Below are 25,561 nucleotides of genomic sequence, written 5' to 3'. Positions count from 1 at the left end.
TTCCTCATTTTTGGCCACTGTATATTATTATAAAACTGGGGCTTTAAATTCCGGAATCAATCTGCTAGAAAGTAATTTTTTCTTTTTACAAGCAGATAAAAAATGTGCATAAAGTAGGTACAAGTTACAGAAATTTAGTGGGACAGAAAATCATTAATAAGAAGTATTGTAATGATTGGCTCAGAAAAATGTATGATTTATTCCACTTTAGGAACCAGAAAAAAAGAGGTTTCATCAATATTAAAACTGTTACTATCAATTGACATATCCTTATCATTCAGTGTTACAAATACTTCCTGGAACCAATTTCTTATTTTTCTTCCCTGTAAATAGAATTGGACCCCACATTCAACATCTTTTTGTGACAAAATTTTGTGTCAAGGGACAGATGTGCCATCACTTTTTTTCCAGGTTCGTAATGTGCAATTCAGCCTTAGAACTTCACAGACACGCATTTCAATAAGTTTTTCTGTAGATGCACGTAGATTTTCCTTAGTAACTAGAAACCCCATGTTGGAGCAGTCCAGAACCAAGTCCATCAACATCGTCCCCTCCTGACCTCCCCTTAAGAGAGAATGTGGGTGACAAGCCCTGTAGATTTTAGTGGAGATAGGCCATAAATTTGAATTCTTAATGTTGTTGGAATAATGTCAAACTTGCTTGCATTAACAGCCTTCATTCCCTCAACAATAGCCCCCGGTGCATTTTTAACTTTGCTAGGAGAATACTGAAGTATCTTAGTCTTAGTGTGATGTGACTCAAAACTCTTGAGTTAAAAAATGTTATATTTTCGTAATTTGTATTTCATATTTTACTTTATTATAAGGATAGGTAATTAATATGAAATGTTCAAGCAAGACTGTTAGTAATATAAAAATTACCAGAAATATTTTAAATAAGCCTACTTAAATAAAATAAGCATAGCTAGAATCCAGACCAAATCTGTATTATAGATGTTTCTAAAAGTGAACAAAGCAGGACACTTACGAGGGGCGGTCAAAAAGTTTCTAACCTAAGAAATAAAAGAATGATAGAAATTTTGTAATACCAATTTATTTTTCAGTATTATACCCATGTACACTAATACACTTGCGGGCACACTCAGATAACTTGTGCAAACCATTCAAATAGAAGGTCTTCAATTTCGAGGTCAACAAAGCATTGTCACTGCATATCACTGTCAAATTGTCATCCTTAGAGGTATTTTTTTAGGTTTGGGACAAGAAAAAAGTCTGATGGAGCCAAATCTGGAGAATATGGCGGATGATGTAACAATTCTAACCTGCAGTCTCCAGCGTGGTGAGGACTTTGTGCACCAGTGCGTTGCCATGATGCAAAAGAGCTCCACGCACCAATTTTCCATGCCTTTTTTTCTTTATTTCTTCTCTCAAACTGCACAGAAGAGTGCAATAGTATGGTGCATTGATAGTTACACCCTTTTGCAAGTAATTTGAAATTTTTTTGGGGTAGGGGGTGAAGGACGTTTCCATTGTCGTGACTGATGTTTTGTCTCAGGATCGAAGTGGTGAACCCACGTTACGCCCATTGTCACATACTTTGCAAAAAGGCCGACTTCATCTGCTTCAGATTGGCAGACGATTTCTTCACAACACTGCACACACACTTGTATCTGATCTGCATTCAAGTCTTTTGGGACCCACCAAGATGAAACTTTTCGCATTCCCACAATATCCACAACAATGTCATGAGCACACCCCTGGGAGATTCTAGACGTGGTTTCAGTGTGCTGCAATATTGTTCAATGATCCTGCAAAATCGTACCATGAATTGCAGTCACTATTTCATCAGTGGCAATGGTGACAGGTCTTCCGCTTCTTGGCGCATCTTCCACCCACATTATTCCACGTTTGAAGTCAGACACCCAGCAGATCACTGTCCTTAAGTGTACTCTTCGTGTCCTCCACAATTTCCTTGGGCATCATTGTCTTCAAATGAAGATATTCAATCACAGCACGGTTTTTGTTTCTTTCGGTATTCGCCATTTTGCTTACACTATGGTATACTACACATCCTAGTGACAAAACTAACGAAACTGGAGCTGTGAAACTTGACTTGCATTCCTGCGAAGGGTCACCATAAAAGTAGATTGTGTTGTTTGTGTGAGACATTACGGTAGCTGTCTGGGGCTAGAAACTTTTCAACCAGCTCTCGGCCACAAGGATGGCCGTAGCAGGGAATCGGATACGGATCTGTTAATGGCCGTAGAAGTTAATGGTATGTATTTTTGGTTATATGATATTTAACTTCTAAGAAATGAAACTATAATATTTATCCTTACCTCTTAATAGATTGTTTCTTCTGATGTTTTATTTAAAAGTGTAGAATATGAGAAACTGATTATGCATTTGCTTAAAGAAAAACTCTGTGACACTCAATTTCTTCATCACAGACCTTTTCACAAAATTATGACTCCAAACAAGAACAGAGAGAAATGCTCCTATAATTAATTGAGTAGTATATGAAAAGGATAGTTTATACCATGTAGAAAAGATGCTGAGTCACAGAAAAGCCCAACCAAAAGACGGTCGAAACGTTGGCTGAAAGCTGACGAGCCTTTTGTCAAAAGTAGAAAACATACATACACACACTCACGCAAATGCAACTAGCACACACATGACCGTAGTCCCTGGCAGTTAGAGCAAGACTGTGAGCAGCAGGGCATTAAGGGAGAGGCAATCAGGTGGGGGGAAGGAGGAGGCTGGGGCGGGGAGAGGGAGGGATAGCACAGTAGATGTCGGGGACGGTAAAGTGCTGCTCGGAGCATGCTGGGACGAGATGGAGAGTGGGGCAGCTAGGTACAGTCGAGGGGTTAGGTGGAGGGTGGAGGAGAGGGGGAGCAGAAAAGGAGAGGAGTGGAGGGTTAGCGGAAAAGGAGAGAAGTAAAAAGACTTGTTGTTTGGTGGTATGAGGGCTGTGTGGTACTGAAATGGGAACAGGAAAGTGGCTGAATGGGTAAGAACAATGACTAATGAAGGTTGAGGCCAGGAGGGTTACAGGAATGTAGGATATATCACAGGGAGAGTTCCCACCTGCGCAATTCAGAAGAGCTGGTGTTGGTGGGAAGGATCCAGAGGGTACAGACTGTGAGGCAGTCACTGAAGTGAAGGACGTCATGTTGGGCGGCGTGCTCAGCAGTAAGGTGGTCCAGTTGTTTCTGGGCCACTGTTTGCTGATGGCCTTTCATCTGAACAGACAGCCTGTTGGTTGTCATGCCCACCTAGAATGCAGCACAGTGGTTGCAGCTTAGCTGGTAGATCACATGACTGGTTTCACAGGCAGCCCCGCCTGTGATGGGATAGGTGATGTTTGTGACTGGACTGGAGTAGGTGGTGGTGGGAGGTTGTGTGAGACAGGTCTTGCATCTAGGTCTATTACAGGGATATGAGCCATGAGGCAAGGTGCTGGAAGCAGGCATTGTGTAGGGATGGATGAGGATATTTTGTAGGTTCGGTGGGCTATGGAATACCACTGTGGGAAAAGTGGGAAGGATAGTGGGTAGGACATTCCCCACTTCATGGCACAATGAGAGATAGTCAGAACCCTGGCTGAGAATGTAATTCAATTTCTCCGGTCCTGGGTGATACTAACAAGGGAACCTCCCCATCGCACCCCCCCCCCCCCCCCCCTCAGATTTAGTTATAAGTTGGCACAGTGGATAGGCCATGAAAAACTGAACACAGATCAATTGAGAAAAAGTTGTGTGGAACTATGAAAAAAAAAGCAAAATATACAAACTGAGTAGTCCATGCGCAAGATAGGCAACATCAAGGATAGTGTGAGCTCAGGAGCGCCATGGTCCCGTCGTTAGCGTGAGCAGCTGCGGAACGAGAGGTCCTTGGTTCAAGTCTTCCCTCGAGTGAAAAGTTTAATTTTTTATTTTCAGACAATTATTATCTGTCTGTCCGTCCTTCCGATGTGAGGCAACTGCGCCGTAGTTTGGGGACACTACACCTAAACAAACATCGAAACACATGACGTCAGTTGACTACAGCACACAGAAGAGAGAGTATTCCTGCTAACGAGGCTCCCTGGCTGGCAGTTAACTGTTCGCTTCTTTGGACTAGAGTGCATTAAATACGTGAGATGTATTCTGTGGGCAATATGAATCCAGCAAATATAGCTTGCAACTTCAATAACAAGGTCAATGAATATTTTCCGAACTGTAAGGAATCGGAAAGTTCTTTAAGGGATCGAATGATTGTCGAACATTTGTATGATTATCTCCTACATTTGTTGATAAACAGTACATGTGGTGATGACGATACCTTGCTGATTGCCGTGGGTCTGTATGTACCAGATCATGAGATTGTTGACGATCCGTACAAAGAACACGAAGAGGAAATACTGTGACTTCAGTCTGATGGTATTTCTTTCGGTTACATGAAGGAAATACTCCAATACAGGTTACTGTCCAAACCAATTAAAAGATGCATATATAGATTATGGAGTGAAGTAACAAATAAATTTAAGAAATTTAAAGGGATGGAGGAAACAAAGCACAATTAAATATTGCAAAGAAGTCGCGGAACAAGGTGGAACCCGAAGACAGAAGTTCAGTGAACTAGAAAACCATGTGTACCGACAATTTATTAAAGCCAGAAATGAATTGAGTGCAGTGCATGATACAGATCTACAGATTTGGGGATTGCATTACGCTAAACAAATCAGCCTGGACTTAAAGGCTTCATCTCATTGGCTTGTCATGTTCAAAAGAAAATACAAAATTTCGAGCAGGAAGATTATGAAATATGTAAGCAAGAACTACGCTAATAAACTGGAAGAACTTCTAGAGTGTTCCAAGACGTTTGTTACAGAAACTAACGTCAGATTCCAACAGTATGAAGATGCATATACAGGGCTATTACAAATGATTAAAGCGATTTCATAAATTCACTGTAGCTCCATTCATTGACATATGGTCACGACACACTACAGATACGTAGAAAAACTCATAAAGTTTTGTTCGGCTGAAGCCGCACTTCAGGTTTCTGCTGCCAGAGCGGTCGAGAGCGCAGTGAGACAAAATGGCGACAGGAGACGAGAAAGCGTATGTTGTGCTTGAAATGCACTCACATCAGTCAGTAATAACAGTGCAACGACACTTCAGGACGAAGTTCAACAAAGATCCACCAACTGCTAACTCCATTCGGCGATGGGATGCGCAGTTTAAAGCTTCTGGATGCCTCTGTAAGGGGAAATCAACGGGTCGGCCTGCAGTGAGCGAAGAAACGGTTGAACGCGTGCGGGCAACTTTCACGCGTAGCCCGCGGAAGTCGACGAATAAAGCAAGCAGGGAGCTAAACGTACCACAGCCGACGGTTTGGAAAATCTTACGGAAAAGGCTAAAGCAGAAGCCTTACCATTTCGAACTCATTGATGGGGACATGCTGCGCCGAGTGTGAGAGGAACTTGATTATCGGCTTGATGTCTGCCGAATCTCTAAAGGGGCACATATCGAACATTTGTGAATGCCTAAAAAAACTTTTTGAGTTTTTGTATGTGTGTGCAAAGCATTGTGAAAATATCTCAAATAATAAAGTTATTGTAGAGCTGTGAAATCGCTTCAATCATTTGTAATAACCCTGTATTATCAACACAGATCAGTTCGGTTTTAACTATCAGATGTGTTTTCCTGTGGAGGAATCGGTTGACCTATGACCTTGCGATCAAATGTTTTCAGTTCCCATTGGAGAGGCACGTCCTTTCGTCTACTAATCGTACGGTTTTGCGGTGCAGTCGCAAAACACAGACACTAAACTTATTACAGTGAACAGCGACGTCAATGAACGAATGGACAGATCATAACTTTGCGAAAATAAAGAACGTTAACTTTTCACTCTAGGGAAGAATTGAACCAAGGACCTCTCGTTCTGCAGCTGCTCACGCTAACCACGGGACCACGGCGTTCCTGAGCTCACACTATCCTTGATGTTGCCTATCTTGCGCATGGACTACTCAGTACCGGGCGTGAGTCGTGCTTCGGTAGCTCAGTTGGTAGAGCACTTGCCCGCGAAAGGCAAAGGTCCCGAGTTCGAGTCTCGGTCGGGCACACAGTTTTAATCTGCCAGGAAGTTTCATATCAGCGCACACTCCGCTGTAGAGTGAAATCTCATTCTGGAAACATTCCCCAGGCTGTGGCTAAGCCATGTCTCCGCTATATCCTTTCTTTCAGGAGTGCTAGTTCTGCAAGGTTCACAGGAGAGCTTCTGTAAAGTTTGGAAGGTAGGAGACGAGATACTGGCAGAAGTAAAGCTGTGAGTACCAGGCGTGAGTCGTGCTTCGGTAGCTCAGATGGTAGAGCACTTGCCCGCGAAAGGCAAAGGTCCCGAGTTCGAGTCTCGGTCGGGCACACAGTTTTAATCTGCCAGGAAGTTTCATATCAGCGCACACTCCGCTGCAGAGTGAAAATCTCATTCTGGAAACATTCCCCAGGCTGTGGCTAAGCCATGTCTCCGCTATATCCTTTCTTTCAGGAGTGCTAGTTCTGCAAGGTTCGCAGGAGAGCTTCTGTAAAGTTTGGAAGGTAGGAGACGAGATACTGGCAGAAGTAAAGCTGTGAGTACCGGGCGTGAGTCGTGCTTCGGTAGCTCAGTTGGTAGAGCACTTGCCCGCGAAAGGCAAAGGTCCCGAGTTCGAGTCTCGGTCGGGCACACAGTTTTAATCTGCCAGTAAGTTTCATACTCAGTTTGTATATTTTGCTTATTTTTTTCATAGTTCCACACAACTTCTTCCCGTTTTCTCAATTGATCGGTGTTCAGTTTTTCAAGGCCACTGTGCCAACTTATAACGAAATCTGAGGGGGGGGGGGGGGGGTGCGATGGGGAGGTTCCTTGTAAGTCACGAGGGAAATGCTCCTCTGTGGCCACACAATGGGACTTTGGAAGGTGGTGCATGTCTGGAAAATAAGGCATGGGAGATCTGTTTTTGTATAAGGTTGGAAGGGTAATTATGATTTGCAAAGACCTCAGTGAGACTGTTGGTATATTTCAAGAGGGACTGCTCATCAAACAGATGTGACGGCCACGGGTGGCTAGGCTGTATCGAAGGGACTTCTTGGTATGGAATGGGTGGCATTTGTCGAAGTGGAGGTATTGCTGCTGGTGGTTGGTAGGTAGGTAGGTAGGTAGGTAGGTTGGTTTGATATGGACAGAGGTACCGATATAGCCATCTTTGAGGTGGAGGTCGACATCAAAGAAGGTGACTTGATGGGTTGAGTAGGTTCAGGTGAAGCGAATGTGGAGAAGGTGTTTAGATTCTGGAGGAATGTGGATAGGGTGTCCTCACCCCCGTCCAGATCATGATGGTGTCATCAATAAATCTGAACCGGGTGAGGGGTTTGGTATTCTGGGTGTTTACGAAGGATTCCTCTAGATAGCACATGAATAGGTTGGTGTTGGACAGCGCCATGTGGGTACCCATAGCCATACCCTGGGTTTGTTTGTAGGTAATACCTTCAAAGGAGAAGTAATTGTGGGTGAGGATATAATTGGTCATGGGGGTTAGGAATCAGACGGTTAGTTTAGAATCCATTGGGCGTTGGGAAAGGTAGTGTTCAATAGCGGTAAGGCCATGGGCGTGTTAGGGATGATGATGATTGGTTTGTGGGGCACTCAACTGCACAGTCATCAGCACCCGTACAAAGTCCCAATTCTTTACAAAGTCCAATTTTTACTCAGTCCAATCTTGTCATTGTCACAAATGATGATGACGGCAACAACAGAAACGTCCAGTCCCCGGGAAGAGAAAATCCCCAACCTGGCTGGGAATCGAACCTGGGACCCCGTGATCCAGAGGCAGCAACACTAGCCACTAGACTACAAGCTGCGGACGGCATTAGGGACGTTAGGGTAAAGGAAGGAGGCATCGATAGTGACAAGCGAGGCACTCTGTGGTAAAGGGACAGGAACTGTGGAGAGTCAGTGGCAGAACTGGTTGGTGCCTTTTATGTAGGAGGGCAGGCTGCGTGTAACGGGCTGAAGGTGTTGGTCTATGAGAGCAGAGATTCTCTCAGTGGGGTACAGTAACCAGTTGCAACGGGGCATCCTGGTTGGTTGGTTGGGGGTGTTGGACTTCAACACGCCTCCTGAAGTTAGGAGTGCGGGGAATGGAAGGGGTGAGGAGAGAGGTGGACTCCTGGGAGAGATTCTGGGATGGGTCTAAGGATTTGAGGAGAGACTGGAGATCCTGATGGATTTCTGGAATGGAGTCACTGTGGCAGGGTTTGTATTTGGATGTATCTGACAACTGGCAGACTCCTTCCGCCATTTTAATCCTTGCGGTTCAAAACAACAGTGGTGGAACCTTTTTCAGCGGGTATGGTTATAAGGTCAGGACCAGTTTTTAGGGGGTGGATTGCAGATCTTTCTGCAGATGTAAGGTTAGTTTGCATGTTGAAGGATTTTTGGAGTGATGGTGAGTGAGGTTCGAGGTTAAGAAATTCTGGAAAGTTAACAGAGGGTGATTTGGTGACAGTGGAGGTGGAACACGGTTGGATGGAGTGAACTGAGTCAGGCAGGGTTCAACATTGGTCTTCAGTTGAGTCTGATTGGTAGTGCTGGTGGGGAAAAAAAAGTGTTTCCACTGCAGTGTCTGGGAGAAGGTCTAACAACTGCTTGATTGAATTTTGGTGCGGGGCAAAAGGTGAGGCTTTTGGAAAGGACTGATACTTCTGCAGGGCTAAGGCTTTTGGAGGAAAGGTTCATAACTGTTTTGGGTCTGTCTGAGTTCTGGATTCTGTGTGGTGGTGGGAGGGAATTTTGAAGGGTGGTATAAATGTAGTAGGTCCGAGAGACAGGGTTTGTCAGGGACACGGGGGAGGTTTGGTGGTTGTTGTAGAGGTGGCATACAGTGGTAGTCCAAGGCAGGAGTAGGAAGTGAGCAGGTTGGAGAATTTTTTAAGGTGGTGTTGTCTTGTTGCTGTAGTGCAACTCTTTCAATGTGTGTTATAGGATACAGGAATTTAGGACTGCATAGCAAGAGAATTTTACAGATGGAGAGAATGTATAGTAAGGAGATTTGGGCCTGATTAATTTGATTTTGCACAACTATACCAACCTATTAATGGGCTATCTAGAGGAAGTCTTCCTAAACACCCAGAATCCCAAACCGCTCACTTGGTTCAGCTTTATTGGTAACATCTTTGCAATCTGGATCAAGGGTGAGGATACCCTAAGCACATTCCTCCAGAAAATCAAGACCTTCTTTAGTTGCTTCACCTGCTCCTACTTAACCCATCAAGCCACCTAAAAGTTGGCTATAACAGCACCTCTGTCCAATCAAACCTACCAACCACCAGCAATACCTCAACTTTCACAGCTGCCACTTGTTCCATACCAAGAAGTCCTTTACATACAGCCTAGCCACCTGTGGTCCCACCTGTAGTGACGAGTGGTCCCTCTCAAAGTATACAGAGGGTCTCACTGAGACCCTTACAGATCTTAATTGCCCTCCCACCCTTGTATAAAAGCAGTCCTCCTGTGCCTTATTTTTCCAGTAACTCACCACCTACCAAAGCCCCCCCGTCTGGCCACAGAGGAGCATTCCTCTCATGACTCATCACCCAGAATGGGAGCAATGGAATTACATTCTCTGCCAGGGTTTTGACTACCTCTCGTCATGCTGTGAAGTGAAAAATGTCCTGCCCACTATCCTTCTCACTCCTCCCACATCGGTGTTCCACTGCCCACCGAACCTTCACAGTATCCTCGTCCATCCCTACACAACCCCTGCTCCCAGCCCCTTGCGTCGTGGCTCATATCCGTGTAATAGAACTAGATGCAAGATGTGTGCCATACATCCTCCTACCACCACCTATTCGAATCCTGTCACAAACTTCACCTACCCCTTCAAAGGCAGGGCTACCTGTGAAACCAATCATGTGATCTAGAAGCTGAACTGCAGCTACTGTGCTGCATTCTACACGGGCATGAGAACCAACAAGTTCTTCATCCGCATGAATCGCCACTAACAAACTGTGGCCAAGCAACTACTGGACCACCTTACTACTGAGCACGCCGCCCAACATGACGTCCTTCACTTCAGTGACTGCCTCACAGCCTGTGCCATTTGGATCCTTCCCACCAACACCAGCTCTTCTGAATTGTGCAGGTGGAAACCCTCCCTGAAACGTATCCTATGTTCCCATAACCCTCCTGGCCTGAACTTTTGTTAGTCAGTGTCCTTACCCATCCAGCCCCTTCCCTCTTTCCATTCCAGCATTACACAGCCCTCATTCCACCAACGCTACCAGTCGTTTTACTTCTCTCCTCTTCTGCTACCCCCCCCCCCCCCTCTCCGCCCCCTGTCCCCAGCCCTCCATTTAACCTCCCAACTCCATCTAGCTGCCCTCGTCTCCACCTTGTCCCTGCACACTCCCAACAGCACCCTCCACAACCCCTACCCTGCTATCCTTCTCCCTCCATGCCCCAGCGTCCTCCATACCCACACGTGGTTGCCTCTCCCATAATGCCCTGCTGGTCGCAGTCTGGTTCTAGCTGCCAGGGTATGTGGTCATTTGTGTGTGTGTCTTGTCTGCTTTTGACAAAGGCCTTGTTGGCCGAAAGCTAACTTTCGAACAGTTTTGGTGTGCCTTCCTGTGACTCAGCATCTCCACTGTATGGTGATTAGCAGCTATCCTTTTTATATATTGTTACATTCCATCCTGGATTTTCCACTATTTGTTTGAGTAGTATATTTCGTGTTGTTTATAATAAGCTATTTTAAGACTTTCTGGTATTGAAAACAATCTTAAAAATTCATTAATTACATCAAAGTGGGCATAAATGTGGTAGTGGCCAAAACTGGAGAATTGACCCTACCAAAGTCTTTGTCAGAAATGTTTCTTTATATGGTTTGTATTTCTTACTGATTGCTGATTTGTTAAAGTTTGCCTGTAATCAGCTTTTTCTTCTGTCGCAAACACCGTCCAATATCTCGGGTGTTGACATGCGATAAGGAAAATCCTGAAATCCTTTGAGAGACCTCACTGTGACACTCTGAATTAAGCTGATGTGACACAAACAAGTCTTCCTTCCACTCCTCCCACCTGTCACTGAATGAAAATACTGAGCAGCTTATCTGTGTATAAATTTTGCAATATTGCTGCTGTGTGATTTGACAGAGGGAGGACCCAAGAACTTCATGTGTATTGCCTTACGAAGCATTGAAGGTGGAAATTTCTAGAATATGAGAGTATTTCTGCACACATGAATGAAGTAGAGAGGTACTTCTAACCACAAAGTCCCCATGGCAAGATTTCACCATGAGATTAATCATCTACTAATTCCAGTTAGGTGTGGGATTCACCTATACACTGCAAATTTGACACAGGACTTGTGCAATGTTTGTATGGCATATCAATTTGTGATACTTGTAATTCAAATTATTTTCCCAGAGTTGTATAAGATGGATTTTATGAGCTCATTTCTTAGATGTATTGGGTGAGTTTCCCTTCCTGGCACTCTGTTAAGTGGTTAGCACACTGGACTCGCATTCGGGAGGACGACGGTTCAATCCCGTCTCCGGCCATCCTGATTTAGGTTTTCCGTGATTTCCCTAAATCGTTTCAGGCAAATGCCGGGATGGTTCCTTCGAAAGGGCACGGCCGATTTCCTTCCCTAACCCGAGCTTGCGCTCCGTCTCTAATGACCTCGTTGTCGCCGGGACGTTGAACACTAACCACCACCACCACTCTGTTAATGATGTGATTTTGTGTAACATTAAGAGTGACCACATTGTTGTCTGCTGCTTCCTGTCCTAGTCTGGGTCTAGGTTGTATACTTAAAATTGGATGTTCTACCAAGGAAGTTAATGAAAATTAAGAGATGCATAATTTGTTTTGCTTTACTCTGCCAGAACTTCATTAGCAACTCTAAACCCTTCAAACAGAGGGTTAACAAGCTATTATCTGAAAACTATCATTGTAAAATACTGTAAGGTGTGAACTAAGACTCTAGTTTGAATCAAACAATGGAAAATCCTGGATGGAATGTAACAGTATTATGAGAAGGAAAGTCGCTACTCACCATATAGCGGAGATGCTGAGTCACAGATAGGCACAACAAAAAGACTCTCATCACAATCAAAGCTTTTGGCCATTGGCCTTCGCCAACAAAAAAAAAAAAAAACAGCGAATACTGTGAGAAGTTTCCAGACAAGACAAGGCATACAGCACATACTGTTGAGATATACGCTGTTGTGCAGATACTTGAGTTGCAGTATAGATACAAAGTTAAAAGGGCTAAGAAATTAAATTAAATCCTGTCACAGCCTAACAAGCCACGAGTCCTTCATACAGAAATACTCAGAAAATATCTGAACAGCCTTCGTTACTTTGTCGTTGAAGTTCAGGTTCACTGTGTGTATCAGTCTGGATTGGGACTCCCAACTTTTAGGTGGTGTCCTTTTTCTCCTGGGGCATCTACTTTGGGATTTAGTTGAGTCTATCAATAGATCAGGTTTCACTAGGCATGCCTCCACCTCAGTAGGTACGGGGAAAGGGAGTCCGGCAAAGCTTACAGGTGACGAGGTAGTGGGACCACTCGTGGAAAAATTCCTGCAGTATTTGGTGTTAGAGCTGCATCAGCTTCAGAGGGTGTCAGGTATCCAAGTAGTGAAGGAATTAACATATTTCCTAAAAATATAAGAGGTATTAGAGATAAGTTAGTGAACTGCTTATAGGTGTTGACCCTGACATTAGTGATATATCACTACACCACTTAAATAATTTGACAATTGAGAGGCTTCCTTTACCAGGATACAGATTAGCTGGCTGGTTTTCGAGGAGTTACTTGCAGAGCGGGGGAGTGGCAATGTACATAAAAATGTTCTGCAGGGGCAGTTGAATTTAATGAAACTTCTAACTTGTAATTGTTGTTGTTTATAGGTCCCCTAACTCTGCTGAAGCTGGAGAAGGTTGTAAGTTCACTTGTAGGAGGTACTAACTTCAGTATTAATTTTGTATATGATTGTGCAAGAAAAAGGATGTTGGTAGATCTCCTAAACTCATATGATCTGATGCAGATCATGTTTTTCCCAATTAGGGTGCAGGGGAACAGTAGCACAACTACCGACAATATTTTTATTCTTTCTTCGTTACTAGATGGGCATTCTGTTAATGAAAGGGTGAATTGTCTTTCAGACCGTGATGCACAAATTTTGACACTAAAAGGCTTTTGTACTCAAACAAATGTCACATGTAATTACAAGCTATGTAGGAAAACTAATCCAATGGCAATAGAGTGTTTTTAAACCTCATTAAGGAACAAGAGCAGCAGGACATTTATAGTGCTCTTTGAGAGTCGCTTTCCGCTAAAACATTCTAAATGTGTTACTAGCTCGAGAGGCAGCCTGAGTGGCTGACTAGTGGGATAAGGATATCGTGTAGAACAAAGAAGGAGTAATAACAAAGTTGAGAAGTAGTCACAATCGAGCTACGGTAGCCCATTACAGACAGTACTGTAAGGTGGTTATAAAGCTTATTAGGAAGCCAAAGAGTATGTGGTATGCAAATGCAATAGCTAATTCACAGTATAAAATTAAAACCGTGTGGTCACTTGTGAAGGAAGTGTCTGGTCAGCAGCACAAGGTCAATGATATAAAGTCAGTCCATAGTTTAAACATTCTTGTTACTGATAAGTCAGATATGTGTCCAGTATTTAACAGTCATTTTCTGAGCATTGCTGGTGAATTAAATGAAAACTTAATTTCTACAGAGAATCATATAACTATCTTGGAAAATGCCTGTTTGAGATGTCTGAAATACTCCTCACTGACAAGGTCGAGACTGAGTCAGTAATTAAATCACTGAAGACTAATGACTCTCGTGGACGTGATGGAGTGCCTAGCAGAATATTAAAGTACTGTGATGCACGTGTTAGCCCTGTACCTAGAAATATTTGTAATTCCTCCTTTAAGAATGGTCAGTTTCCTGAACGATTAAAGTACTCAGTAGTAAAGCCGCTTTATAAAAATGGAGAAAGTGATAATGTATACAAATTTCTATGCCATCATTGTTTGCTAAAGTTATTGAAAAGGCTTTGTATGTAAGGATAATTTAGCATTTTATATCACATAATTTTCTATCAGGTGTACAGTTTGGCTTTCAAAGTGATTTAACGACCGAAAATACTATTGTAGTAACACTGTTCACGTTTACGTCGCACTTCACTTAGCGTAGACCGGGACAGTGTCCTAGGCGTGCCCGATGTTGACTGACTGGGCACGGCCCGTGCTGCTGGAGTCGTTGTTGTTGTTCTTGTTGTTACGCCGGCAGAGGTCGCGTCCGAATTCTCGCGTGCCCTCTCTTGGACGGGACTCTACTTGCGGCAACTACCGCCCGTGACGCGCCGTGCCAATGTGCGCCTCCCGCGATCTTTCTGGTGGCTACTACACTCCTCCTCCTTCGGGGGGTGAAGCCACTGTGATCCACTGCGTCGGAAGGTGGAGCGTCGGGCAGGAGCGATGACCTCCACATCCATTGGATGGCCGGAGTCGGGGCGATCTGCCAACCCTCGAGCCGGAACCTTCGAATACGGCTGGCAGTGACCCACACGAAGAGCCCCCGTCGTCCCACAACCGGAGCTCGGGACAGAACAGGTGACAAGCTGTCGAACTCCGGATCCCGTTCCACCTCGGGACGGGCAAGACCCAGTGGCGGAGACGAAGGGGAAGGGAGAACCACAGGTGAACTAGCCCCCTGAGAAACCGAGCCTGCTAGGGGGGCCGGCTCTCGCTGGGGCATCTCGAATGATGGCGATGCTGATGCTGGTGCTGGAGCTACTGGAGGCTGCCAAGGCTGAGAACCATCGCAGTGCGGCAGAGTCACAGCGGGGAGAGGAGGTAACGTCCCCTGTGAAACCAATACAGGTGCCGGCAATGGGGAAGCCGGTGTCCGAGAGGTCGGAGGGTGGGTGCCCGAACGTGGACGTAGCTGATTTTGGTGACGACGTACCACCCGATCCCCCGCCTGCGAGGTATAGAGCCGGCGGCCATTTCGGCGCAGGACCACCGCCGGTATCCAACGTGGATTGCGACCGAACCCACGGGGCCAGACCGACATACCCAGTGGAAAGCCAGGTACTCCGTTTTGTGAAGACTGGCGAGGACCAGGCCGGAGGAGGTGCAGCAGAGTCCTAGGTTGACGCCCATGGAGGAGCTCTGCGGGGCTGCGGTCGCCCATTGGTGTGGTCCGGTATGCCGTCAATAAAAACGTCAAGGCTTCCTCTGCAGGAAATTCGTGCACATACTTCTTCATCTGCGTCTTAAATGTGCGCACCATGCGCTCGGCTTCCCCATTTGATTGTGGATGGAAGGGGGGAGAGCAAACGTGCCGAATACCGAAGCGCCTACAAAAATCCTGGAAGGTCTGCGAAATAAACTGCGGTCCATTGTCTGAGACAAGGGTGATTGGCAGACCTTCCACAGAAAAGATTTTTGCTAGTGCCTGGATTGCAACTTCTGAAGTGGTTGAGGAGCAGCGAACCACATATGGGAATCGGGAATAAGCATCAATGACAATGAGCCAAAAGCCATTGAGAAACGGGCCCGCAAAATCGATGTGAACACGTTCCCATGCTTGGGTTGCCGGCGGCCACGAAGAGAACGCTGCCCTGGGAGATGCTTGTTGGCTCGCACACTGGGAACAGGCGGCCACCAAGTGCTCAATTTCTCTGTCAATACCGGGCCAGTACACATGTCTGCGAGCCAAGGTTTTAGTACGGTAAACACCCCAGTGCCCCGCATGTAATAACGTGAGGACCTCCCTTCGCAAACCTGCAGGAACAACCACGCGAGGAGCTGTATCATCGGTAGCCAGAAGGAGAACTCCTTCCAAGACCGAGAGGCGGTCTCGTAGAAGAAAATAATTACGAAGAGGGTCCGAGGCCCGGCCCGGAGGGCGGGAGGACCACCCCTGCTGAATGAGGCGAACTACTTGCCGGAGAACCGGGTCAGCCGCCGTTTCCCTGGCGACTCGAGAACTAGTGATCGGAAATCCATCAACTGCTTGGCGGAATGCCACATCCAAATGAAAACACATAATCTCCTCTCGATCGAACGTAGGATCCGGGCCCACCGGAAGACGGGAAAGAGCGTCGGCGTTGGCATGCTGTCCTGTAGGGCAAAAATGAATGTCATAATGGTACTTAGAGAGGAACAAGGCCCAGCGCTGTAGTCTGTGGGCCGCCCTATCCGGAATCTGAGAGGCGGGGCCAAATAACGATATTAACGGCTTATGGTCAGTGATTAACTGAAACTTCGTGCCGTACAAGAAAGGGTGAAACTTGGTAACAGTGTAGACAATGGTCAAAGCCTCTTTTTCCACCTGGGAGTAATGGGCCTGCGCGGGACTAAGCGTTTTAGACGCAAACGCCAGTGGTTGCTCGGAACCGTCTGCATTGCGATGGGCCAGGACCGCCCCCACCCCATACTGCGAAGCATCTGTAGCCAGGACCAACGGCTTACGGGGATCAAAAGTAGCCAAACAAGGGGCTGAAGTGAGGAGGCCCTTCAACAAGGTGAACGCTCGCTCACATGCAGGCGACCAATCAAAAGGAACACCCTTGTGCAGAAGGCAGTACAGGGGGTGGGCTATAGTGGAAGCCCTGGGAATGAACCGGTGGTAATAGGCTATCTTGCCTAAAAAAGCTTGTAACTCTTTCAGCGAAGTGGGCCGAGGAAGGTTGACGATACCTTGGACCAAACTTCCTAGTGGCTGGATGCCATGCCGAGATATGGTGTAGCCCACATACTCAATGGACGGTTGGAAGAAGGTTGACTTATGCAGGTTGCAACGCAAGCCCACAGACCTGAATTTGAGAAAGAGGGTGTGAAGGTTGTGCAAGTGTTCCTTCGTGCTGCGGCCTGTGACAATTATGTCATCCAGGTAATTAATACAATGAGGGATTGTCGACGTGACATGCTCAAGATAACGCTGGAATATCACTGGGGCACTGGATATTCCAAAAGCCAACCACTGGTATTGGTAGAGGCCAAACGGGGTGTTGACGACCGCCAGCCGTTTGGAGTCCTCATCAAGTGGTATCTGATGATAAGCCTCCGACAGATCGATTTTCGAAAAATATTGGCCACCCGCCACCTCGGAGAACAATTCATCAGCACGAGGCAAAGGATAGGTGTCCACCACCAATTGGGAATTAATGGTGGCCTTGAAATCGCCACAAAGACGTAAGTTTCCCGAGGGCTTCTTGACAATAACGAGGGGCGAAGCCCACTCACTGGAAGAAACGGGAAGAACGACCCCTAGGGCTGACAGCCGGTCTAGCTCTTCCTTTACCGGAGGGCGGAGAGCCAAGGGGATCTGTCTCGCGCGTAGAAAACGCGGGCGAGCTGACGCCATCAACGTTAAGTGAGCTTCAAAATCGGAAACACGCCCCAGGCCCTCCTCAAAAATATCTGGAAAGTCTGAGATCAAAGATTCCAATGAGTGATAGGGAATGTCTTCGGAGACCAACTGTATGGTGTCAGCGATAGAAAAACCGAAAGCTTGAAAGGCATCCAGGCCAAAAAGGTTAGCGGAGCTCGCATCACTGACAACAATAAAAGTAATAGGCCGAGTGACTGATTTGTAAATCACGTCGGTAGTGAATTGACCCAGTAGGGGAATGAACTGTTTACCATAACCGCGTAGACGCCGGTAAACTGGCACCAACGGGGGCGATCCAAGGTCGGAATAAGTTTGTGCATTCAACAACGAAACTGCCGCGCCCGTATCTACTTGCAGTTGTAACCGGCGCGACCGAACCGACACCTCGATAAAGAGTTTGTGGGCCGATGCGTCGGGAGCCTGGCCCGATGAAACTTCCTGAATGTCAACGTCCATGTCCTCTGTACTTGCTTCCTTCGATGCTTTTGAGGCTGAGCGGCAAACTTTAGCAATGTGACCGTTTTTATTACATTTGCGACAAACGGCCCAACGCTGGGGGCACTCTGACCGATCGTGATGTATATAGCACGACGCACAGGACGGCAACAGGGGCCGGCGGCCGGAATTCGGTTTACGCGCCGTGCAGGAGCGGCCGTAACGGCCGGATTGTACCGCTCGCACGTCGTCCACCCCGGACACAGTGGACGCGGCCGCGCCACCCTGAACCTCCGCGACGTCGCACCACGCTTCCAGCTGTTGACATGCCGCGTGAGAGACTTCATACGATTGAGCAATGGACAGAACTTCCTCGAGGGAAGGGTCTTCTAACTGCAGGGCCCGTTGCCGGACCTCACTATCAGGGGCCGAACGAACAATGACGTCGCGTACCATAACGTGGGTATACGACTCTCGCGACTGCTCCGTGACAAAATGACAATTGCGACTAAGACCATGCAGGGTAGCGGCCCACGCCCGGTAAGACTGATGGGGCTGTTTCTCGCATTGATAGAACTCGACCCTAGCCGCCACAACATGCGTGCGGCGGCGATAATATGAAGACAGCAACGAACACAATGCGTCAAAAGACAAGGACGAGGGTTCCTGCAACGGCGCTAGCTGCCTCAAAACTTGATACAGCGAGGGAGATATCCAAGACAAGAAGAGAGCACGACATACCTCCGCATCGGCAACATGAAACGCCTGGAAATGCTGCCGAAGGCGATGTTCATATGCGTCCCAATCCTCCGCCGTCTCGTCATACGGGGGGAAGGGAGGAGGGAACTGCGCCGGAGCAGACGGCGTGGAGAGCAACGCCGGAAGCACTTGTTTCATGGTGGCCATGAGTTCCGTCTGCTGCGCAACCAAAACTCGCACCAAATCCTCCATGCCGTGGAGAAACTGCGAAACCGGAACAACGACGCAACACGTGAAAGAACGACCCTACTCGTCGCCAATTGTGTAGTAACACTGTTCACGTTTACGTCGCACTTCACTTAGCGTAGACCGGGACTGTGTCCTAGGCATGCCCGATGTTGACTGACTGGGCACGGCCCGTGCTGCTGGAGTTGTTGTTGTTGTTATTGTTGTTACGCCGGCAGAGGTCGCGTCCGAATTCTCGCGTGCCCTCTGGTGGACGGGACTCTACTTGCGGCAACTACCGCCCGTGACACGCCGTGCCAATGTGCGCCTCCCGCGATCTTTCTGGTGGCTACTACAACTATATTCTCTTTTCTCTTGAGGTACTGGATGGATTAAACAAAAAGTTTCAAACACTAGGCATATTTTTTGATTTAAATAAGGCCTTTGATTCTTTTGATCACAAAATATTGTTCCAGAAGTTGGGCCATTACGGAATACAGGGAGTAGCTCACAATTGGTTTACCTCTTACTTCAGCAAGACAGCAAAAAGTCTGTTGAGAATGGGTGTGATGTGGGGTACAGTCAATTGGGGGTTCCCCCGGGGTATCAATGTTGGGGCCACTCCTGTTCGTTATTTATATAAATGATATGCCATCTAGTATTACGGGTAACTCTAAAATATTTCTGTTTGCTGATAACACTAGCGTGGTAGTAAAGGGTGTCATGTGCAACATTGGCTGTGTTACAAATAGTGCAGTTCATGACATAAGCTCATGGCTTGTAGAAAATAAACTAACGCTAAATCACAGTAAATTTCAGACACTGTAAAAACTAACACACAATTCAACAAAAACCAACGTTTTAATTTCAAAAAATGGGCATATGATTAGTGGAACAGACAGTTCAAACTAGTAGTTGTTCAGACAGATAGTAACTGTCATGGGAAGCCCACATTCAGGATATAGTTCAGAAACTTAATGCTACCACTTTTACTATTTGAATGGTATCTGAAGTAAGTGATAGTTCAACACGAAAATTGGTCTACTTTACTTATTTTCATTTGCTTACGTCGTATGGTATTATATTTTGGGGTGACTCTTCCCATTCTAAAAGGATATTTTTGTGTCAGAAACGGGCGGTTCGGGCAATAAGTGGTGTAAGGTCATGAACCTCTTGTTGACCCCTGTTCACTAGTCTGTGTATTTTGACATAGGCCTCTTAATATATATTTTTTCTTTGCTGTTGTTTCTTGTTAACAATATCAGCTTATTCCCAAGAGTAAGCAGCATTCACTGAGTTAATACTCGGCAAAAATCAAACGTGCATTTGGATCGGACTTCTTTAATTCTTGTGCAGAAAGGTCTGCAGTATACTGCTGCATCCATTTTCAATAAGCTACCACAAGAATCTTTGATGGAAACCCAGTTCTAAGCAAAGAAGGGAAAGCAGAAAGGTGGAAGGAGTATATAGAGGGACTATACTAGGGCGATGTACTTGACGACAATATTATGGAAATGGAAGAGGATGTAGATGAAGATGAAATGGGAGGTAAGATACTACGTGAAGAGTTTGACAGAGCACTGAAAGACCTGAGTCGAAACAAGGCCCCCGGAGTAGACAACATTCCATTGGAACTACTGACAGCCTCGGGAGAGCCAGTCATGACAAAACTCTACCATCTGGTGAGCAAGATGTATGAGACAAGTGAAATACCCTCAGACTTCAAGAAGAATATTATAATTCCAATACCTAAGAAAGCAGGCATTGACAGATGTGAAAATTACCGAATTATCAGTTTAATAAGTCACGGCTGCAAAATACTAACGCGAATTCTTTACAGACGAATGGAGAAACTGGTAGAAGCGGACCTCGGGGAAGATCAGTTTGGATTCCGTACAAATGTTGGAACACGTGAGGCAATATTGACCCTACAACTTATCTTAGAAGAAAGATTAAGGAAAGGCAAACCTACGTTTCTAGCATTTGTAGACTTAGAGAAAGCTTTTGACAATGCTGATTGGGATACTCTCTTTCAAATTCTGAAGGTGGCAGGGGTAAAATACAGGGAGCGAAAGGCTATTTACAATTTGTACAGAAAGCAGATGGCAGTTATAAAAGTCGGGGGGTATGAAAGGGAAGCAGTGGTTAGGAAGGGAGTGAGACAGGGTTGTAGCCTATCCTCGTTGTTATTCAATCTGTATATTGAGCAAGCAATAAAGGAAACAAAAGAAAAGTTCGGAGTAGGAATTAAAATCCATGGAGAAGAAATAAAAACTTTGAGGTTCGCCGATGACATTATAATTCTGTCAGAGACAGCAAAGGACTTGGAAGAGCAGTTGAACAGAATGGACAGTGTCTTGAAAGGAGGATATAGGATGAACAACAACAAAAGCAAAATGAGGATAATGGAATGTAATCCAATTAAGTCGGGCGATGCTGGGGGAATTAGATTAGGAAATGAGACACTTGAAGTAGTAAAGGAGTTTTGCTATTTGGGGAGCAAAATAACTGATGATGGTCGAAGTAGAGAGCATATAAAATGTAGACTGGTAATGGCAAGGAAATCGTTTCTGAAGAAGAGAAATTTGTTAACATCGAGTATAGATTTAAGTGTCAGGAAGTCGTCTACACTCCATACAAATACTTTCAGAAACCTGTATGGAAGTGAAACGTGGACGATAAATAGTTTAGACAAGAAGAGAATAGAAGCTTTTGAAATGTGGTGCTACAGAAGAATGCTGAAGATTAGATGGGTAGACCACATAACTAATGAGGAGGTACTGAATAGAATTGGGGAGACGAGGAGCTAGTGGCACAACTTGACTAGAAGAAGGGATCGGTTGGATGGACGTGTTCTGAGGCACCAAGGGATCACCAATTTGGTACTGGAGGGCAGCGTGGAGGGTAAAAATCGTAGAGGGAGACCAAGAGATGAATACAATAAGCAGATTCAGAAGGATGTAGGCTGCAGTAGGTACTGGGAGATGAAGAAGCTTGCACAGGATAGAGTAGCATGGAGAGCTGCATCAAACCAGTCTCAAGACTGAAAACCACAACAACAACAACAACCACAAGAATTCAAAAATCATAGCAGTAATCCATGCACTTTGAAATCTAAACTGAAGAGTTTCCTAATGGGTCACTCCTTCTATTCTGTTGAGGAGTTCCTTGAAAAATTAAGTTGATTCTTATGTTATATTGTTGATTGCGTTTACTTAAACTTGTGGCTTGACTTTTTTGGGTTCATAAACATTTTATTTTATGTGTTATTACTTTTACGTTTTAATTTCATGCACTGACACATTCCATATACCTTGGAGAGTTGCTTCTCAATTTGATCCTATGGAACTAGACGTGTAAGTAAAATAAAATTATTGTGTTTAATCAGTCAAATTTAGCAAATGTTGGGCTAAATCTTTCATGGCTAATATAGCATTCCGCTCGCAGAGTGGCTTTTGAAACATGTTTACTCCCATCCTTTTTCTCTTTCATGTAATGCTGTTTCCTATTGTGTAGCCCTAGTTTTATTCTAGCATTCTAAAATGAGATGCATTCTCGTTTCCACCAAATTGGCACCCTCATGCCACATACTGCCTTTATATGATCATTTCTGGACAATTCCTTTCAGTTTACCCGCATCCCTACCCTGTCATCTAATATAACTCCTTTGGCAGAGTCTGTAAAACCTGCTTGTATGCTGCACCTGTCGCATCACATTCCTTGCTCTTCCTTCTGTTGTTCTCTTGCAGTTCTTGTGCACATTATATATAACCCACCTTTCACTGTAGTGTATACCTAATTTTGAAAATTTCCAACATTTGCAACTACTGTACCTCCCCCCCCCCCCCCCCCCCCTCACCCATAAAAAGATTAAAAAAGTTCTATGGTTTTTCTTAACTTTTGCCTCCATGGTAAATTCACATCAGTATAGCTTTTCTGTTCCCTTTACCTTTCTTAAAAGCCAAACTGCTCATCAACTTTCATTCCCATTCGTCTGTACACTATTCTTGTGACCACCTCAAGTGCGTGAGCTGATTTTGCAATAGTTCCCACACCTACCTGCCCTTGCTGTCTTTGGGATACTTGTACAAATGAGTGTGTGCGTGTTTCCTTTTGTGATGAAGGCCGTGGCCAAAAGTTAATGAGTAGGGCCTAAGTGTTTTTAGTTGTACCTGGTTGCAAATTAACATGTCATCTTGATGGTAAGTAGCAATCTTAGCTTTGTCTTATACTGTTGATACTCCAGCCTGGAGTTTCCATTGTTTGTTTTTATTAGTAGAATTCCTATTATCGTAAACACCTCAATGTGACGTTTGATGGTAATGTAAAAGTGCTGTTTATGTTTAAATATTTCATACTGCTTTGTGGATTGTAACACATCAACAAGGAGTCGTACATAACACTTTTGAAACTTTTTTGCTGTTGCTTGATAATACTGAAGGGGGCACAAGTAGCTAATTGCCAGTGAAGTAAAGCTTTCATTTCAAATTAAAACGACCTAGTGCAAGGAAAATGAGTTTGCAAATTAAATCTAATCTATAATTGTGGGCTCAAGCTTATAAGAGACTTCAAATGTTTGCTTTGGTAAAGATACTTTTGTGTTTCTGCTAATGTGTGAATCACATGATGTAAGAATTCTCTTTGGTTTTTCCTCCTTATAATTAAGGTAGACAAAGACAAACAATAAAATTACTCATTAATTCAGTATGAGTGTTTGATTTATGATCTCTATCACACAATAAACTTAAACTTTTTATCTTTACAGGAAGGAGCAGTTGTTGACCACTTGTGGTTGGTCAGAGATGAGCATGGTCCATTTGAATGCTCAGGATAAAATTCCTGGCTGTGAATAATACATTCCACCCATTGAAATTTGTGCATATCAATTCCAGTAATATCTTGATTGTTCACAGTGACAATATTTATCAACATTTTTGTTGCCGTAACATCTCAATAGTTTTATAGGGTATTTTGAAACTTGTTGCATTGTCTTGGTGGCTATTAAAGGTGAAAGCAATACCTGGTATATTTTTCTAGTATTTTTATCATGGTTGAACACTTTTAGCTTACATTTGAAAATTCTCTGAAAATTAGTCTGACATTTATGGCACTACTGTCATTCACATCGATGGTAGATGGTATATATTATTTTACACGGGTGTCTGTAATATACAAGTAACCTAGTAAAATTGTACTGCTGGAAGTGTGAAATTTCTAATATGTGTTCTCTGTATGTAATATGGATTCATGTTTTCTCTATTGAGTGTATTGTATACATTCCAGTTCTTAAGGCTTTTTTGTGATGGTACTTAAACTATGTACGATGATTGCAAATTTAAGGACTGTGGTGTAGGCAGTATATATGGAGGGCAGGTACTGTAGAATCCCCCAGAAAATGCTTTAAGGACTGTAGTGTTTTCCCATAACTCCTGCCAGAAAATAGAAACTGAAAGTTCATTGTTATCTGTGAACCAATAAGAACTGTGATCATTTTGTTGTGTTCTGTTCTGTTATTAAACAGGCATGTTCTCAGTATTGTTGTATCTGTAGCCTTGTTAATAGTGATCCACTATTGTTGTTACTTTTTGTGGTCAGAGTATATTTTGTGTATATGTTGTCCAGTAAAGTGTATTATTAAATAACACATGTATTTAATTTGTATGTTGTTTACAAAACTTGTGCTACCCTATCAAACATTTTATTTATTAAATGTTGTAATATCAGGTTATTCCGTTTTACAAAAAGGGTTATTTTTCTATCAGATCTTGAAAGAAAGTCAAGATTCACTTTAATTAATTATGAAGATCAATGAGGATATGAGGGACTACAACTTACAATAGCAGATTAAAGATACACTGTTGCTCCATAATGTCTCTATAATTCTTGTGGTCATTTTGTTTTGTGTTGTCCTAATTAGCTGTCTAAAGAATGAAATGAATTGCTTTCTCCTCATGTGCGTTACTGGTTCCATTTGATTCATTGGAAGCTAGTCTACAAGGTCAGTTTTCTGATGCACTTTTTTATTATACTTCTTTCTGTCTCCAGTTTTCTGTCAGTTGTTTTGAAAGTGATTTCATTCCGACATATTACTTCTCGTTCTGTAAATGTTTAAATTTTGTAGCTATTAGAGACCTTTCCTGTTGTATATGTTCTCAATGACAGATTGTGCTTTAGTCAATTTGTTTATTTTCTATAACATCACTTGTACAAAAGTTAAAAATATTATGGAATAGGAAATTGATGAAGAAACTGTTGAAATAATAGGGAAAGGAAATAGCTATCCAGTATTACCTCCAGGAGATAAAATTCCTAATACAGCCTATATAAAACAGTTAAAGTAGAAAATACTAAACCTCTCTCTTTGGGCTGTAATGTGTTCTTTCCCTCGGAAAGTAGTCCCTCACAATATGGGATCCTGAGTGAGCCACCACTTCTTTCAAACCTCATTCCTGAAAGCTGGGTGTAGTTTTTTCTACACCTTGTAAATGGATCTGTCAGCAGTACTTGGAATTTTGCCTCTTGAAGGTAAGTATTGTCCAGCCATTCTGGCTGATTGTAATTTTTAATAGTTTTCCCAACTGAATTTTCCCTTTGATACAAATAAACATGAAGGTCCAGAAATCAAGGACCAGTCATTTCCACTTTAAGTGTTTTTGCCAGAAGTACCATGAATTTTCTCTCTCTGTGTCAATTCCTGCCTAGCTGTTGTCTCTCTGCAGTTAAAAAGTATTACTGTGTTAATAATTTAAGCACATATATGGAATTCCAGTTACAAGAACAGTTCAAATGAATGTTTTT

At 44.2% G+C, this 25,561-nt stretch overlaps 1 protein-coding gene across 1 annotated transcript in view; it reads left to right on the top strand.

Moving 5' to 3' along the window:
- Positions 1-24,405, top strand: part of LOC126210461 (acid phosphatase type 7) — a 118,498-nt gene extending 94,093 nt beyond the window's left edge. Inside the window, exon 9 of the mRNA XM_049939694.1 lies at positions 23,529-24,405. Coding sequence (XP_049795651.1) covers positions 23,529-23,597 — 69 coding nt within the window. The 3' untranslated portion in view covers positions 23,598-24,405. The remainder of the gene's footprint in view (positions 1-23,528) is intronic.
- Positions 24,406-25,561: the final 1,156 nt, after the last annotated feature.

Source organism: Schistocerca nitens, chromosome 10, assembly GCF_023898315.1.
Source record: "Schistocerca nitens isolate TAMUIC-IGC-003100 chromosome 10, iqSchNite1.1, whole genome shotgun sequence".
Lineage (NCBI taxonomy): Eukaryota > Metazoa > Arthropoda > Insecta > Orthoptera > Acrididae > Schistocerca > Schistocerca nitens.
The sequence above is the reverse complement of the archived record's forward strand: the minus strand, read 5'-3'. Positions and strand labels throughout refer to the sequence as shown.